This window comes from Carassius gibelio, chromosome B15 (genome assembly GCF_023724105.1).
Source record: "Carassius gibelio isolate Cgi1373 ecotype wild population from Czech Republic chromosome B15, carGib1.2-hapl.c, whole genome shotgun sequence".
Taxonomy (NCBI): Eukaryota; Metazoa; Chordata; class Actinopteri; order Cypriniformes; family Cyprinidae; genus Carassius; species Carassius gibelio.
In genome coordinates, this window is record NC_068410.1 from 24,886,553 (window position 1) to 24,902,642 (window position 16,090).

At 37.9% G+C, this 16,090-nt stretch overlaps 1 protein-coding gene across 1 annotated transcript; it reads left to right on the forward strand.

Moving 5' to 3' along the window:
* The first annotated feature begins 4,257 nt into the window (after positions 1-4,257).
* Positions 4,258-6,804, forward strand: LOC127972572 (E3 SUMO-protein ligase ZBED1-like). The gene is made up of 2 exons (XM_052576177.1): positions 4,258-4,760; positions 5,037-6,804. The coding sequence occupies exons 1-2, from the start codon at positions 4,381-4,383 to the stop codon at positions 5,443-5,445; spliced, it is 789 nt and encodes a 262-aa protein (XP_052432137.1). The 5' UTR covers positions 4,258-4,380; the 3' UTR covers positions 5,446-6,804.
* Positions 6,805-16,090: the final 9,286 nt, after the last annotated feature.

Here is a 16,090-nt window from a genome sequence, read left to right on the forward strand (position 1 = left end):
TTTCTTTTTGCAAGGGATATTTTCATTTACCTGAGGAAGACAGAAAACAACATAATTCATATAATTTTGACACCAGAAAATAAACCATGTTTATCACCTTGGAATATTGGTAGCCCAATGTACAGTAGGTTTCCTATAAAGTATTCAGTTAGATTAGCAATTTAATAATTAAATGACTGGCTAGTAGAGTAATAGAGTTAGTAGAGTATGAAACACACTTTACAAACATATTATAAAAATACCTTCTGATACATACTCTGACATGACCATCATGGCATATTCATGAAACTTGTAGGTAATGAGTTCTGTTTGTGTTCTGTCACCAGCAAATGTTGGTTTTTATAGTATCTAACATGCCTCAGGGGGTCTGCTGTTACATGTACACTGCAGAATAAAAAAAACTCATGTCATGAATCATTTTTGAACAAAAGGTCTTAATATGAAAATTTGGCAGAGATGTGTAACAATTTTAATTAAACACTTTCATACCAGATTATGGTTTTCTCTCGGTCTCGCTCTCTGTAGGTAAACTGAAAATCTTTAATTGCAACTCATGCCTAGACTTGTATTTTGACATTTTTGTCCCATATATATTGCTATGGTTATTTACATATTTACTTAATTACATATTGCAGTTCTAAAAAATAATCTTTGGGTGAGTAAGAGTATATATAATATATTATTGTATATAAAATGACACACATGCTGAATAAAAATCATTTTCTAATATATATATCACTAATAATTGCATACAATTTTCTTATTTATACGCACATTTGAACTTCTCATGAGAAGTTTCCACCTAATTCACAACATGTGCGTACGCACATGAGCTTGTTCTCAAACTCGTTTTTCTGTTAGTGAATTTGGAGTCTTCTAAATGAGCATGGGTTATGGTAGCATAGGCTTGGAGATAAGGTGGTATAGGGTGAGAGCGGTTGGTGATGTGGCTTAGGTGTGGTTCCAGTGAGTTGCATAAATCAATAAGAACTTCTCTGGGCAACCTAAAGCGACTGAACAGCCATTCGTCACTCTCAGCGAACATATCTGTGCGCTCTCTAAAGACGCGCTCTCTCCTTAGAGCATGCGCCACGATGTCTTCAAGCAGTACCAAGTGTGCCATGCCTCTAAACACAAGATGAGACACATTAATCACCATTTATATAAGGATAGATCAGGTGATTGTTGTTTGGACCTCTAATTTATAAAATTGGAACTGTAATTATAAATTAATCAATAACATATAATTATATGTAGGGTTCTTAACACATGCTTATAAGGCCCCGGTTGTACATGATTATTGCGTACCTGTGGTATAAGTTGTTCTTGAATCTTTTCGTACATTTATAATAAATTTTAGCATGAAAGTTTTTGATGAATCATGATTTATTTGTGAAAACGTCCATACGCACATTTCACGCAAAAATCTGTGCCTACGCATATTTAGTGAATGAGACCCAATGTCTAACTATAACATATAAAAGATCATAAGTAAGTGTAACTTGTCTGAAATTACATTTCATCTCCTGGTTTCAGTATAGTCCTTTCTTTATCAACCAAATTTATGCTTACATGAAAGTGATGGTCATAGGACAAAGGATCCACATGATGTCTATATTAAATATATACTTGATTGGCCAAAACAATGGAATAGACTAAGAATGCAGTACATCTCAAGGTTGGTTACTTCTATGCCTGCTGCTGATTTTTTTTTTTTTTGAAGGACCTCCTTGGTTGAAAGCCATGTAAGAACCAGAGGTGGGAAGTCCAGGGGCCAAAGAGTAAAAGTCCTGCCAAATTTTTGCTCCACTCATGAACTTAACAGCCGATTTCACCAGAGGAACCAAGTCATTCCTTCCAAGTCAAGTGCCTTATTAAATGATGATTGTGCATTGGTAATTAACACCTGCTGTTATTGAGATTTACAGAGGATCAGCTGTTGGTTTTATTGGTTAAAATTATGCCACCATCATGGAGATCAGTGTTTGATTTAGTTGTGCCAGATCTCTCTCTGTAGCTCTGCATGTGGTCTTGTGGAGAATAGAGAGATCTGTGACATATGAAGAACATACAGTCACAGTGAGTTATTTAATTTACATAAGTCACAAATAATGTTTTTATTTTCTTTTTTACAAGTTTTACAACATTATAAATGTTGATGGCTAAATGTCTAATCTAAAACCAATGTTTATTTTGCTTTTTCTTAATATTTAAGCATTATGTTGGCATTTGTGTAATAAGATCTCTCTCTTTTTTGTGAAAGTGACATACAGTAGAGTATGGTGACCCATTCTCGGAATTCATACTCTGCATTTAACCCATCCAAGGTGTGCACACACAGAGCAGTGAACAGACATCAGTTTTCTCTTATAGTGATGTCCGATTTGTGAATGAATCGTTCAATTTAATCGGTTCTTCTTAGTGAACCGGTTGAACCATTTCACCAAATCGAACGGAATCATTTGAAACGGTTTGCGTCTCCAATAAGCGTTAATCCACAAATTACTTAAGCTGTTAACTTTTTTAACATGACTGACACTCCCTCTGAGTCAGAATAAAATAATATCCCATAGTATTTCATTTACTCAAACAATACACTGACTGAACTGCTGTGAAGACCGAACTTAAGATGAACACCGAGCAGAGCCAGATGACGAACGTACACTCCCACTGCTGGAGCGATTCTCATTTTCGAGTCAAGAACCAGTTGCATCGGTTTTCGGCTCATCAGTATACTGAACTGAGAACCGTTTCTGTCGGACGCTTCCGATTTGAGAACCGATGAGCTTATTCTCGTTCTCGAGTCAAGAACCAGTTGCATCAGTTTTCGGGATCACCAGTACACTGAACCGAAATCTGTTTATTTCAGACACGTCTGATTCGAGAACCGATGAACTGATGATACTGCGCATGCATGTAATTTTAAGTATTTTGTTAAACATCGGAAAGTGTGATAAAATAACTATTAGTAAAATACCTGTTAGAGCGGTTCTCATTCTCGAGTCTAGAACCGAGGAGCTAATGATACTGTGCATGTGTAATTCAGTGTGAAGCCGACTGACTCACAGAGCATCTGAACCAAACTGATTCTTTTGTAGAGTTGTGACGTTCGCGAACGAACCGATTCTTTTGAACAGCTCATAAACATGAACGATGGGAGCCGAGTCGCGGCTGGAGGAGAGCCGTTCTTTCTGTCGTTCTTTTTTCCTATGCGTGTTTCACACAGATTCATACAAATGAGCTCCTCCGCGAGACAGAACAGTTATAGGGGGAGGGGCGCACCCAGCGCAGGCCAACCCTTTATAGCGTGATGATATTAGTTATTAGTTGTGCACGCATCCTTCACGTGAGTACTCCAGTGGAAAAAAACCCTGCAATCCTCTGTCATTGGGTAGGAGCGGAGCCATGACGTGTGCACGCTGCCGTCACATGCTTACCTCAGCTAAAAAAAAAAAAAAACACGTGCGATTGCCTCTCTGTCTCAGTGCCAACGTCAGTAATAGCGGGTCGTTTGGACTTCGAAAGGAAGAAGACACACACGTGACACATCTGAAAATGAGCCAGAGGAAAAGGAGCAGCATTTGGGTGCACTTTTCTCGCGAAGAAAACAGTAAAGCTAAATGCAGCATTTGTCAAAAAGTCATTTCATTTAAGTCTGGGTCAACAAATAATTTACACAGGCATTTGAAGACTCAACACCCAATACTGCAGGTCACAGGTTTGAGAGCAGAGCCAGACTCAGACAACAACAGTGACACTGATGTGTCCATTGCCTCCTCTGCCTCCACATCAAGTGCAGCTGCAGCCACAGCAGCCTCTGACCCCACTGGGCCCACATTGCCTGGCCAGGCACGACCAAAAAGAAAGCAGACATCCATCAGTCAATATTTACCTCCTGTCTTGACCCCATTAAGACAGGAGAAGATAGACGAAGAGCTGGCAAAGATGATAGCCACTGACTTCCAGCCTTTCTCAATAGTGGAGGACACAGGATTCAAAAAATATTCACAGGCGCTCAACCCCTCCTACATTCCTCCAAGTAGGAAGGCACTAGCCCAGAAGGTCACCGATATGTATGACAGGGAGACAGCATCTTTGAAGAGAAGGGTGTCAAAAGTACCAGCTGTCTGTTTAACCACAGACTGTTGGACTTCAAGAACGACAGCATCATATATGTCTGTAACCTGCCATTTTATCGAGGATTTCCGTGTGGCCTCCTGTCTCCTGGACTGTTTTGAATTCAGTAAGCGGCACACAGCAGACAACATTGCACAACAGCTGCTTAGTGTTGCAGCAGAGTGGGGGGTGGACAAGAAAGTAGTGTGCTGCCTAACCGATAATGCGGCAAATGTTACTAAGGCTATACAAACCATTGGATGGATGCACCTACCATGCCTGGCCCATACTATTAACCTGGTGGTAAGAGATGCCCTGCAAGCTTCAAAGCCCATCATTGATAAGGTGAAAGAGGCAGTGGAATACTTTCACAGAAGCACCATGGGGGCACAAAAACTGAAGGAGACTCAACTACAAATGAAGATGGAGGAGCTCCGACCAAAACAGGATTGTCCTACAAGGTGGAATTCCACCTACTACATGTTGAAAAGCTTTATTGCCAGTAAAAATGCTATAATCTCCACCCTGGCCGTCACCAATGCACCTGTCCGCCACCTGTCCCAGGAGGAATGGACCACAGTGCAAGAAATGTGCACAATCTTGCAACCATTTGAGGAAGTCACTGTAGAACTCAGTGCAGAAAGGTATGTTGCTCAGTTGCACAGCAGTATATTTCTTTAGCATGCATGCATAGTACATAATAGTAAATTATGAATATTTTTACCATATTAGAAATCTGTGTAATACACTGGAGTATATATCATTGTCAGTAGATTTCTGTATCCTGCATGCCAATTTCCTGATAAAATTTTTTTGGATATTTGATACCACATAGATATCTGTTTAATACATTGTAATATTTATCATTGTTTCAGCTTTAAAATTGTAACATTAAAGTTTTTTTTTCTTTTTTTCACCAGCTACTTGACAGCCTCGAAGGTCATAGTGCTGGCCAGGGGACTTCAAAGAGCCACAGCTGATTTCCGGCGAAAAACTACAACAGCGGTAGCACAAGGTGTGATCGACAGTCTGTGTGCAAGTATGTCATCGCGATTCCACAGGATTCATGCCAACCACATACTAGCAGAGGCTGCTGCACTTGACCCGCGTTTTAAGAGGATGGCCTTCCCTGATGGCAGAACAGCAGATGAGACGTTTCAAAGGCTGTCAACTGCAGCAGCAAGAATTAGCAGTGGCAAACCCATCCAACAGCAACCAGCTGTGGAAGGACTGGAAGGAGCAGGCAGTGGTGCTGGATCAATAGTTTGGAGCTATTTCCATGAGGAAGTAAGGGTGGCAACAATAAGTCACATTTTTTTAGATATTTGATATCTCAGTCTAAAACTTCCAATAGCTGTAAATCACTGCATTTAATCTGTACATCCTGCACATACTGTACATATGCAAATCTACTATTGTCACTTCTAATTAAATGCTAAACTGCATTTCATTACTCTGTTCTCTTACACTGTGTAATGACAAAAGTTGAATATAATTTAATGTACTCTAATCACATAAAAATGGTATCTCCCATTGTTATATCTCCCACCCCTATGAGCAGGTAGCTGGAACAGTGGAAGCCAGGAATCCAACCGCTGATGCTGTCATGGAGGTGCAAGCCTACCTGGAGGAGCCTCTTCTTCCAACACATGAGGATCCCCTCAAGTGGTGGGAGAGTCGAGCCCCTGTTTACCCCAGGCTTAGCAAGCTGATGGCCAAGAAGCTTTGTGTTGTGGCGACATCAGTTCCCTCTGAGAGAATATTCTCGAAAACTGGACAGATAATCTCAGAGAGGAGAAGTCGCCTTAAGCCCAAAAAGGTCAGAGCTCTTGTCTTCCTTAATGCAAATTTGCCCAAAGACAAAAAAGAGAGGCAGAAAAAGCCATAAAGTAAGGAACTGCTTTGTATTTATTTACATTGCATTTTGTGTTCATTTAAAACTTGTTCTTTTAAAAACATTAAAAATGTTCTTTTGTGATACTGTTCTTGTATTGAAATTTTTCACTAAAAGCTGTTTTCCACAGACATTCATTGCAGCCCACTTTGTTATTGTTCATTGACTTGAAGGGGCTGATGTCCTATTTGCAAAGTTTACAGTAGTAATAGTATGTAGTATGTAGACATTTCCATTTTATTTATTCTAATTTTATCTACTTTAAATATTTTTTGTTTTCTATCAAAATGTTCTTGTGTGATAATGTTCTTGTGTGGAAGTGTTTGTAGTAAAAGCTGTTTTGCACAGAAATTCATTGCAGCCGGCTTTGTTTTTGATGTTTATTTGTGAGTAGGTATTGTATGAATAACATAAGTCAACGTAGCTTTACACACACACACTTTGTACTAAAGGTAAATCCAAAATAGTGATGTCACTGTCTAAGCAGAGGGATTTGTGCAACCCTATGGAATATAGTCCACACATGACAAATGAGGTAATAATCAATATTTCAGAATAATTCAAACTCAGATATTGGTGTGTGATATCCGAGTTTTAATTATTTGACTACAAATCTCACCTCATCATTCCTCCCAGTGATTATTTCCAGGATAAACTGAGATGCCCCCAAGCTGGCTTCTTAAAACTGACTAGATATTTAAAAAAAGCGAAAAGAGCCGTTCTTTTGAACGGCTCTTTGAAAGGAACGGATCGCGAAGATCCGGATCCCCTCAAAGAGCCATAAATCCCATCACTATTCTTTTGGTGATTTGATTCTTAACTGATTCTGTGCTAATGTTATGAGAGTGGGTAAACCGAGGGCTTGGGTGAAGGGCAATCTGGGGCCTGTAACATGATGGTAGCTGAACAAATTCAGAGTTACAGGATTAGTTTTGAGTTGACAAAACCAAACCTCTCCAATCCGGCTTTGTTGGTACCATGATGCTGTTCATCAACTTTCTTTGTCAACTCAGGCTTTGATCCTGAGTTTGTGGAGCGCGTGCACATGAATGTGTGACATCACTGGCGAACAGCCAATCACGAGCCTTGCAATACAAAGCAAGTTTGATTTACTTCTCGTGAGAGACCCAGCGAGAATCAAACCTAAAGGTTAAAGGTTTTGCTAAAGGTTAAGAGATTGAAGAATATGACAAATTTAAATGTCATATGGAAAATGAAGGAGGACTGATAAAATAAATGATCTTGCTCCATCAGTGTAGTCACAAGTGGAACTTGTTAACTTAGTTTATACATTTGAAAATATATAGTGATAGAGACTTGAACATGTAAGTTCAGATTTGTAATTTTTAAAATAGTTCAGTCTTTTGATACTACAGCTTATTTATATTGAATGATATGTATACATTAATATTTAAAGTAATTTATAATAACTGTTAAACTAAAATTGCTTGTATGTAAGAGATAAATATGAATCACAATAATTATATAAATCATAAAATGACTCCGTTATTATCATTTAAAGCCAGACTTCTACTTTTTTTTTTTTTTTTTAAGCATAAGTGACCTTTCATTTGGAGCAAGATAAACTGGAGTGACTTTGTGTCAGACATGTGTCACTTCTCTCACATCTGATTGGTTCACCTTCAGTCTGAGATCTTGAATCCAGAACATAACCTGCCCCGGAGCAGGTTAGCCGTGCAGCGTAAGATACCATGGCAACGAACACCGATTAAAGCCAAGCTACTTTCATAAGTACCTAAAACCCAGGGTTGGCGGAAACTAAGCTGAAACATAGCCGGCTAGCCACCTAATTCAGCTTCATGGTACAGGCCCCTGGCGTAACGTAAGTTCATTTAATAATGTATAGTAAGTTGATCATGGTTTCTGTGCTGATTACACCTAATTTATTTACTTAATATTTTCAAGACTTAAATCTTCTTATGCACATTATAGCTGTTACTGTATTTGGGTGCGTTGTTGCAAGAATTAATTGTAAACTTTTCATGATTATGAGGTTTTTAACTGACTAAAGTTATGATTACTGAATTTATATATTTGTTTGATAGACTTGATGCCATTACATTGAGCGTAAAAGAACCGTTGAACTGTTTTTTTTCAACCAGTTTATTGAATCTAGTGATGTGTCATTCGTGAACAAATCGTTCTTTTTGAACGAATCTTTTAGGTGAACAAATCGTTCTCGTTCACGTAATCCACTGACTCATGTTTCTCGTTCAGTGAAGTCCCTCCCTCCACAGCAGCGCGGCGCTATTAGTAGCGCATTCTCAGCTCGGTGAACCGGGTAACTGAACCATTTCATCCTGTCAAAGAATTACTCAACCTCGATCCAATAGCCTTCGAGTATGAGATGTGACAGAGTATGCGATTTGTTCAATGTAGTGAACGATCACACCCTTCAATGAACGAGTTTGATATGATTCTGAACTAGATCTAGAGATCTTATCGTTCATGAACGAAATGACTGAACTGGTACCCATGTCGCTCTTGCACGAGTTAAATGATTTAGTACATCTCGTTTGTGAATGAAATGACTGAACTGAAACATGTCATTCGTGAACGAGCTGAATGAACGGATACATGTCGTTCGTGAATGAAATGAACTGTTACATAGCTTATCTCGTTCGTGAACGTAATGAGAGTAAACCGGGTTAGTCTGCCATTTAACATGTCAATCTTGGAAAAAGGTACAGTACTGTGCACATACGCTTGTTTTGATATTTAGAAACTCCACGTTTAATCCCTGATTTATGAATGTGAATATATAATATACAAACTGTCTGACCAAACAATTAAAATGCTAATTAGGCAAGAAAACCTTGTGCTTTGTTCATCTAAACAACTTAATTAGACTTAATATATTGAATGCGATTATACACAGATTCTAATAAAGCCAGATCAGTTTTTGTATAATTCTCTCTTTAAAAGTATAATCAAGAAAGTTACCTACTAGATCAAGATTTGCATCCACATTGCACAAAGGTTTGCTATAAAACAATTATGCAATTGCTTAAAAGCTAATTAAAAAAACCTGTTTAAAGGCTTAAAAGCTCAACTGAAGCAAATATTCACCTCAATTTTGGTGGCAAGGTTTTTATTTTTTAAAATTGATTTCATCAATTTATAGTCCGTTGTAGTTCTTGTTTCACTTTTCTTTAGCGATGTTGATTGTCGTAGCGTATCTGACCCGAACCAGACAAATTAAAGAGTCGATCAGGACTGTGGTTGAAACACCAGCCGTATTCCTCAAAAAGGCAACAACAGGTTGTAAATCATTCCGTGCCACAGAGTCAGAGGCAAGATAACCAACCAACCAACTCTTTCCCAGAACAGCTTTCAACATTAACACCACTAGAACAATTACTGACAATTTCAATTTGGAGAAGAGATTGTCAAATTTGGGGCAAGTAATCAAGATGCAACGACAGCACATGTTAACCCATGAGAGTAATAAACAAGATTCTTGGATTGACTTCCCCCACCACCTAGCAGAACCAGACTGAAATGGGACCTCTTAACCTCTGGTCTCAGAACATCCTTATGTCAGAGAATGGCACAGAAACTGTATTTTAATGAACTCAAAAAGACAGAATTATCAATCCATCGCTTCACTCAATATTCATTTATATGTAACCCACACATTTGACCATCATTTTTATAATCACTTATTGTGTATGTTTTTTAATAACTATGGGATAGCTTAAGGATTCGTATTCATGTTTAGTACGTTTGTGCTTGTAGCTTGAAACAGTCCTGACCATCAGTTATTTGTCAAATGTATCATATTCTTGTTATAGAAATCATGTCCAAAATTAGACCCTGCAAGAGCTGGAAATGCTTGATAAGATAACATACGATTTATGTTACCCCAAGCAAAGACGATATCTAATTGGTCAAGACAACATCTGAGGTGTGGCCAACAGGCCAGTTTAAATACTTAGGACACCATAAAATTCTGGTGACCCGGGTGACCCGCAAATTTGGCTGAAATGGGTGAAAAATATCCAGGGGACACGGGTCTAAACAAGGGTTCAAAACAGTCACGTGCAAACGTAAAAATAGGCCTACGTTCCACTTTTAAAAAATCACAACCGCGCGAAACTCAGCACCTCATTAACTTTAACTCTTTGAGGACTTGGGATTTGACTCAAGACTCGTTTGTAACTTGGAAGGAATCACTTGGTTCCTCCTCTGGTGAAATCAGCTGCTGAGTTCATGACTTTTACTCTTTTGCCCTTGGACTACCCAAATCTGACCAGACGTTCTTTTAAATTGAGATTCAAATTTTAAAGCTGAACAAATCGACAATTTTAAAGTAAGATTTGGTTTGGCTGTTACAACTGAATTGTAACAAACAGACAAGAAAAAAATCTAAATGTGGGCATTTGACCTGAATCACAAAACTCAACTAAAGCCTAGACAGATTTGATTGACCTCATTGATTATAACAAGCCTGTGATTGTACAGTACCCGTTAATTAAAAGGATTTCTTGAAAGTTGTTCTGATAATAAAAAAAAAGCTTGTTTTAGGCACACACATACATCAAAGATTAGTGTAGGAATCTCAACAACGGTGACAAGCAGCATATTCAGAAAAACAGAACAACTCTAAACATTAGAAAACAAACTACTAAAAGTAACATAAAAAGCAAAAATAGAATAGTAAGAATAAAGGAAATTACTGAAACAATTCAGCTAATAATTTAGTTATTGCCGCAATAAATCATGGGAGTCATGGATTAATTTTGATAGGTGGCACCCAGAATGCACTGCAACATGCTTTTTGGATTTTCACCATTGTTGAGATTCACAGGTTGATTATTGATGTTTGCATGTCTAACTAAAAGACTCTTTTGAAAGATTTTTGAGCAAACAACTTTTAAGAAATTCCTCAGATTGTATTTAAAATAATGGAAATACGTTGTTGAAGAATCACAGGGCTGCAATAATCAACTATGTAACTTTAACTCAGTAATTCAGGAATAACAATAGTCTTTGCTTGTCCATCAGTTTTATAACATAGTTATAACTGACAATCAAAGTCTGACTTCAACATTTTAGGGGTCAAGAGCCCAACTAAAGCAAACACTGACCACTATAATGGTGACACAATTAAAATAGTGATTTTCGTCTTTGTTGATTCTGCACGTTAACATCAGGTCTCGTCAATAATGGTCAATCATCACTCAATTAATCACTTAATTATCTATTTAACTTTAACTCTACTTCAGTGTTAATGTAACACTCTTATTTTAACACTTTCACACTCTTGAGTAGAGACTGTACCTCTATTTCTGACAAAAGCGGCGTTGTTTTGGTCATGATTACAATTACATCCAAAATGACCTTAGAATACACAATTATTTATTTTGTATTTTAATGTCACTTATTTAATTTACTATTATTTTAATTTAATATTAATTAACATTTTTGGACATTTTTAACTGATGAGGCAACTGGTAAAAAAAAAAAAAAAGGAAATATTAAAGAACCATAAAATCCAGGAAACTAAACATGAAATTAATGGAACTAGAGGATATTTCATAACCTAAAACGACAAGTCATGCTACCGCATTCGGGGCAGCAGATGCACCAATGTCATGGATCCAGGGAATTGGTGAAATGTGGGCTACTGGCCATAACAGTAAAATAATTCCACCGAAAACTGAAATCTGCATTGCTCCATGGAACATCAGGACTGGACACGATGTTGGTAAAAGTAATTGGGTTTATGATGGAAAGCTTAATGACTAAAAGTGTGAATTGCATTGCATTTCAGTCAAAGTCATGCTGTCTGGCAGAACTTGCTGTTAAGGACACTGTCAGATTCCACATTATCTCTGTCTATACACCAACTGAGACTAGTTTAAACTCAGCCAACGACAACTTTTACAACTAGCTCCAACAAACACTGGCCTCTGTCTTATATTGTCTGACATAACCATACTGGCTGGTGACATCAATGCCCGCATTGGTGCTGATTGAACATTACAGGAATGATCCTGAACAATAATGGTATGTTTCTTGTCCTTTGCCAAAACTAGCTTCATTTGCAACAGCCAATTTCAACACCCAGTGAAACATAAAATCACTTTGCAAAATCTATCAAGAAAGGACTTAGGAGTTTTGGACTATATTTTGATTCTCACTTATGGACATTCATTAAAATAAGTCCGTTCAATGCATGCACTGTTAAAAATAATACACTATATTGAATTAATAAAATTGTGTCAACAGATTACAAGCAATACTATTAATTAAATTGAACATCCAAGAATTCATTAGAATTAATCAAATGAGATGCTTCGAAATTAACCAGTCAAAATGAGTTAAATAGCACAAAAAAATAAGTTTAAACAAACAACAACAACAAAAGAAAACTTTCTTTGAGAAAGAAATACAAAACACTATGCTAATGAATACTATGTTATTCATACCAGGTGAGTAGTTGGCGACTAAAGAACATAGAGAAAAAATGTAATTCACAAATTCATGTTTTCGTTGATTACATGGAGATGATACAGGCACGATGCCTGTATCATCTCCATGTAATCAACTAAAACATAAATTTGTTTTCAAAATCTTATGTGTTCAAGCACCCAAAGCAGAGTTTTTGAAGACAACGGATGTTAACATACAGAATCACTGAAGGAGAATATTCAAAGATTTGGTTACGATTATTACCAGTGTTTGCTGTAGTTGGGCTCTTGACCCAGCAGCTAGGCAAGCTAATAAAGAGTAAGGTCAGGTGTTGTTGTTTGTTTTGACAACATTTGATCTGGATTTATGAGTTGGTTGTGTTTTGTCAGCAACAGATTTGCTATAGTTGTACATGATAAGGTCTGGTATTTTCAGCATAGTCAGAAAGATTCTTAAAAGCATTTCTGATTAAAATATTTAAAGATATCTATTTTTTTTTTTTTATTTAGGCACACAGACAAGAATGGTTACCATCAGAAAGCATGTTGCACTGCATCCTGGGTGCCACCAATCGAAACTCATTTATGGCTCCCATCATGCTTTGCGGCACAAATAAATTATGAGCAGAATTGTCTTATATTCATTGTTACTATTTTCCTTTCTTTTTCAATTTTTTTGTAGCTTGTTTTGTGACGCTTACAGTTCATCTGAATATGCTGTTTGTCACCATGCTTGAGAAGCATATGCTGGTTCTTGATATCACTTAGTGCCAAAAAAAAAAAAAAAGTTTCCTTTCTCCTCAACAATTTTTTTCTTAATTAGAATTTGTAATCTCTGTTTTTACAGAAAAAATCCAGATATTTTATTGTTGTGTTAGGGGAATTTACAGTTATAACCCAAGGACCAGGTGTTGTCGCAATGAAGACCAGGAGTCAGAGATGAGTTCAATTAATAATAATAATTTTAATTGAAGAAAATAGTTTGCAGTTTCATAAGCAGAAGTCAGCTTCAATACTTTGAAGGAGTTCGCAGGCCGCTCTGCCATATAATACAAAATCATCACAGCTATACTCCAGACAGAAGACATTAGTTGCGTCAAAGCGCTGGTCAGCAGCAATCTGATTGGTTCTAGATAAACTTAGACAATCTTCACATATGGGCATAAACATCTTCAGCATATCTCCAATGATTGTAGCAGGCGTCAGCACGGGTGAGAAGACACCTCATCTCAGGTCCAGATGTCAGCAATGTCAGCAGAAACTATTCTTCTGTACCGAACATATGTGCTGACACACACACATACACACATTCCCATATCTACAATTCAAGGTTCTCTAGCACTGGCCAGTCTCTTATGACTATGGTTGGATACACACAATTAATAGGCTGTCATTAATCTGGAGGAATAGAAATACGGGATAGAACAGGATTCTTAATATCTAGTAGAGATTTAGAAATGTCACAGTGCTCATTGCTTTTCGTCCCTCGCAGCGCAAGTAGAGGAAGGCCTTTCCTGACCCTTTTAGGTGACCTTGTGACCCTAAGAGAAAGAATACACACACATATGTTCCTGCCTGTTACTTCCAAACACTTCTAAATGGGAAAATATATATCCGTGTAAGCATGCATCTACCTATAGGTATATAGATGGCCAGTGGTGGACGAAGTACACAAATCAAGTACTTGAGTAAAAGTACAGATACATATGGTAAAATATTACTCCAGTAAAAGTAAAAGTACTCCTTTTTCAATTTTACTCAAGTGAAAGTACAAAAGTACTCAATTTTTTATGTACTTAAGTAAAAAAGTACTGCAAGATAGATGTTTGCAATTTTACATAGGCTATGTTGTGAATTCTTTATGGTTTTTCTCTTATTGTCCATAATTTATTCTGCTAATGTGTTAAGTTACGGAAAATGCGCTGTACATAGTTTGAAGCAGATACGATTCTAACGTAAGTGAGCTATTCTCTGCCACGCAAGCGCAGCAGCCGGAGTTTTTTGTAGCTGGAGTTTCATAGCGTTGGCAGACTTTCCACTCGTGTGCAGCATCCTTGAGTGCAAGTTAAAGTTACTGACAAAGTAAGTTCATAACACGATTCTATGTTTAATGGGGAATGTTTGTACGCGCGGCAACTATTTCTGGCACGATGCCAATATTGCCGCTGTTTTTGTGATCTGTATAATTATCAGCGCACTCGCGCTAGCACGGATGCTAATATCACTAATATTTGCAATATTAATGTTTAATTCTTCCCCTTATGTGCATGATCCTATATTTTACAGTTTGTTATCTGTTGTTATGATAATGCAGCATAATGTGATTTATGCTATTATATTTATTTCCATAGTTTATATCCTTGCTTTCTTAGTATTCTAAGTGGATATATGAGAGTTGTTGATAATGTTTCATTTGTAATTTACTGTTGAATCATAACAGTATGTAGACAAGTTATTTATCTTGTTTTATTTGTTTATTACAGAAACTACCTCAGTTGTATACTGTCATGTGTACAAGGTTGAAACTTGCACAAAATAAAAGTGGAAACGAAATCTGATGACTCCTCCCTGATCAGAGTACTGAAGTGGTTAACACCCTTGAAAAACTAGCAATCAGTGGGGCAATCCCCAACAAATGGTCCTTCGAGCCGGATCTTGACTGCTTCATAATGTCATCAGATGATAAACCAACATCACTTCTCCATGCTGATACACAAGCAAGGCCGTCACGGCGATGTCGAGCCCCCAGACACCTTGAAGATTACATCCTTGACATCCATCACCGACCTGCCCTTTCCTCCAGTCCTGTTCAGAGGGAGTCAGAGGAGCAGAGAGGAGCAGCAGCCGCAGTGTATACAAGTCAAGCAGATGCAGCATCCATTCAAGGTATACGTCGAGCCACGCCTAGTCCGAGTCAAGCAGATGTATTGAGTATGGACTCATTGACTAAACTCATGGACTCCATGAATGCGAGGGAGGAAGAAGAGACAGTTGAAATGGACAATCTTCTCAGGAAACTAGAACAACTTAAGAAACGTAAGCACCGCCGAAACGAAATGATGGAACACATCAAATCTTTCTTGAGGGAGGAGGATGAGGAGGACAATGAACCAGTACAGGTTATTGCATTACCACCATCTTTTCACGCATCATCTAGTTCATTAAGCCCTCCGCCCATACACCCACATGACACAGTGGCAAATGTCAGCACACAGGCTACGGTATGCACCCCAGTGATACATGAAGAAAAGTCACATGAGACAGGTGCTATCTCTAAAGCAGAATTACAGAGTTGCAATATTGGATTCACTCCGATCCATACACAACAATCCAAGACGGCAGGTTTACTGTATTCTCCCCTCTCATCTGGCATAGCATCTCCTGTTCCACATCTTTCACAACAACGAGTATATGAGCCTTTCCCATCTCATTCTCCCAGAATTCTGCCTGGTCAGGAACGAGCTTTGACTCATGACACTGAACGATCATTCCAGCCCCTTAAGCCACAACAGCTGATTTCGCCATCACCTGTCTATCAACATCTTATGGCACCGCACGGCTATCTTGCATTCACTGGCTCTATCTTTGAATGTGGTGTTACATTTACTTCATCCAGTCATGTCCCTCCTTATCAAACAATGAT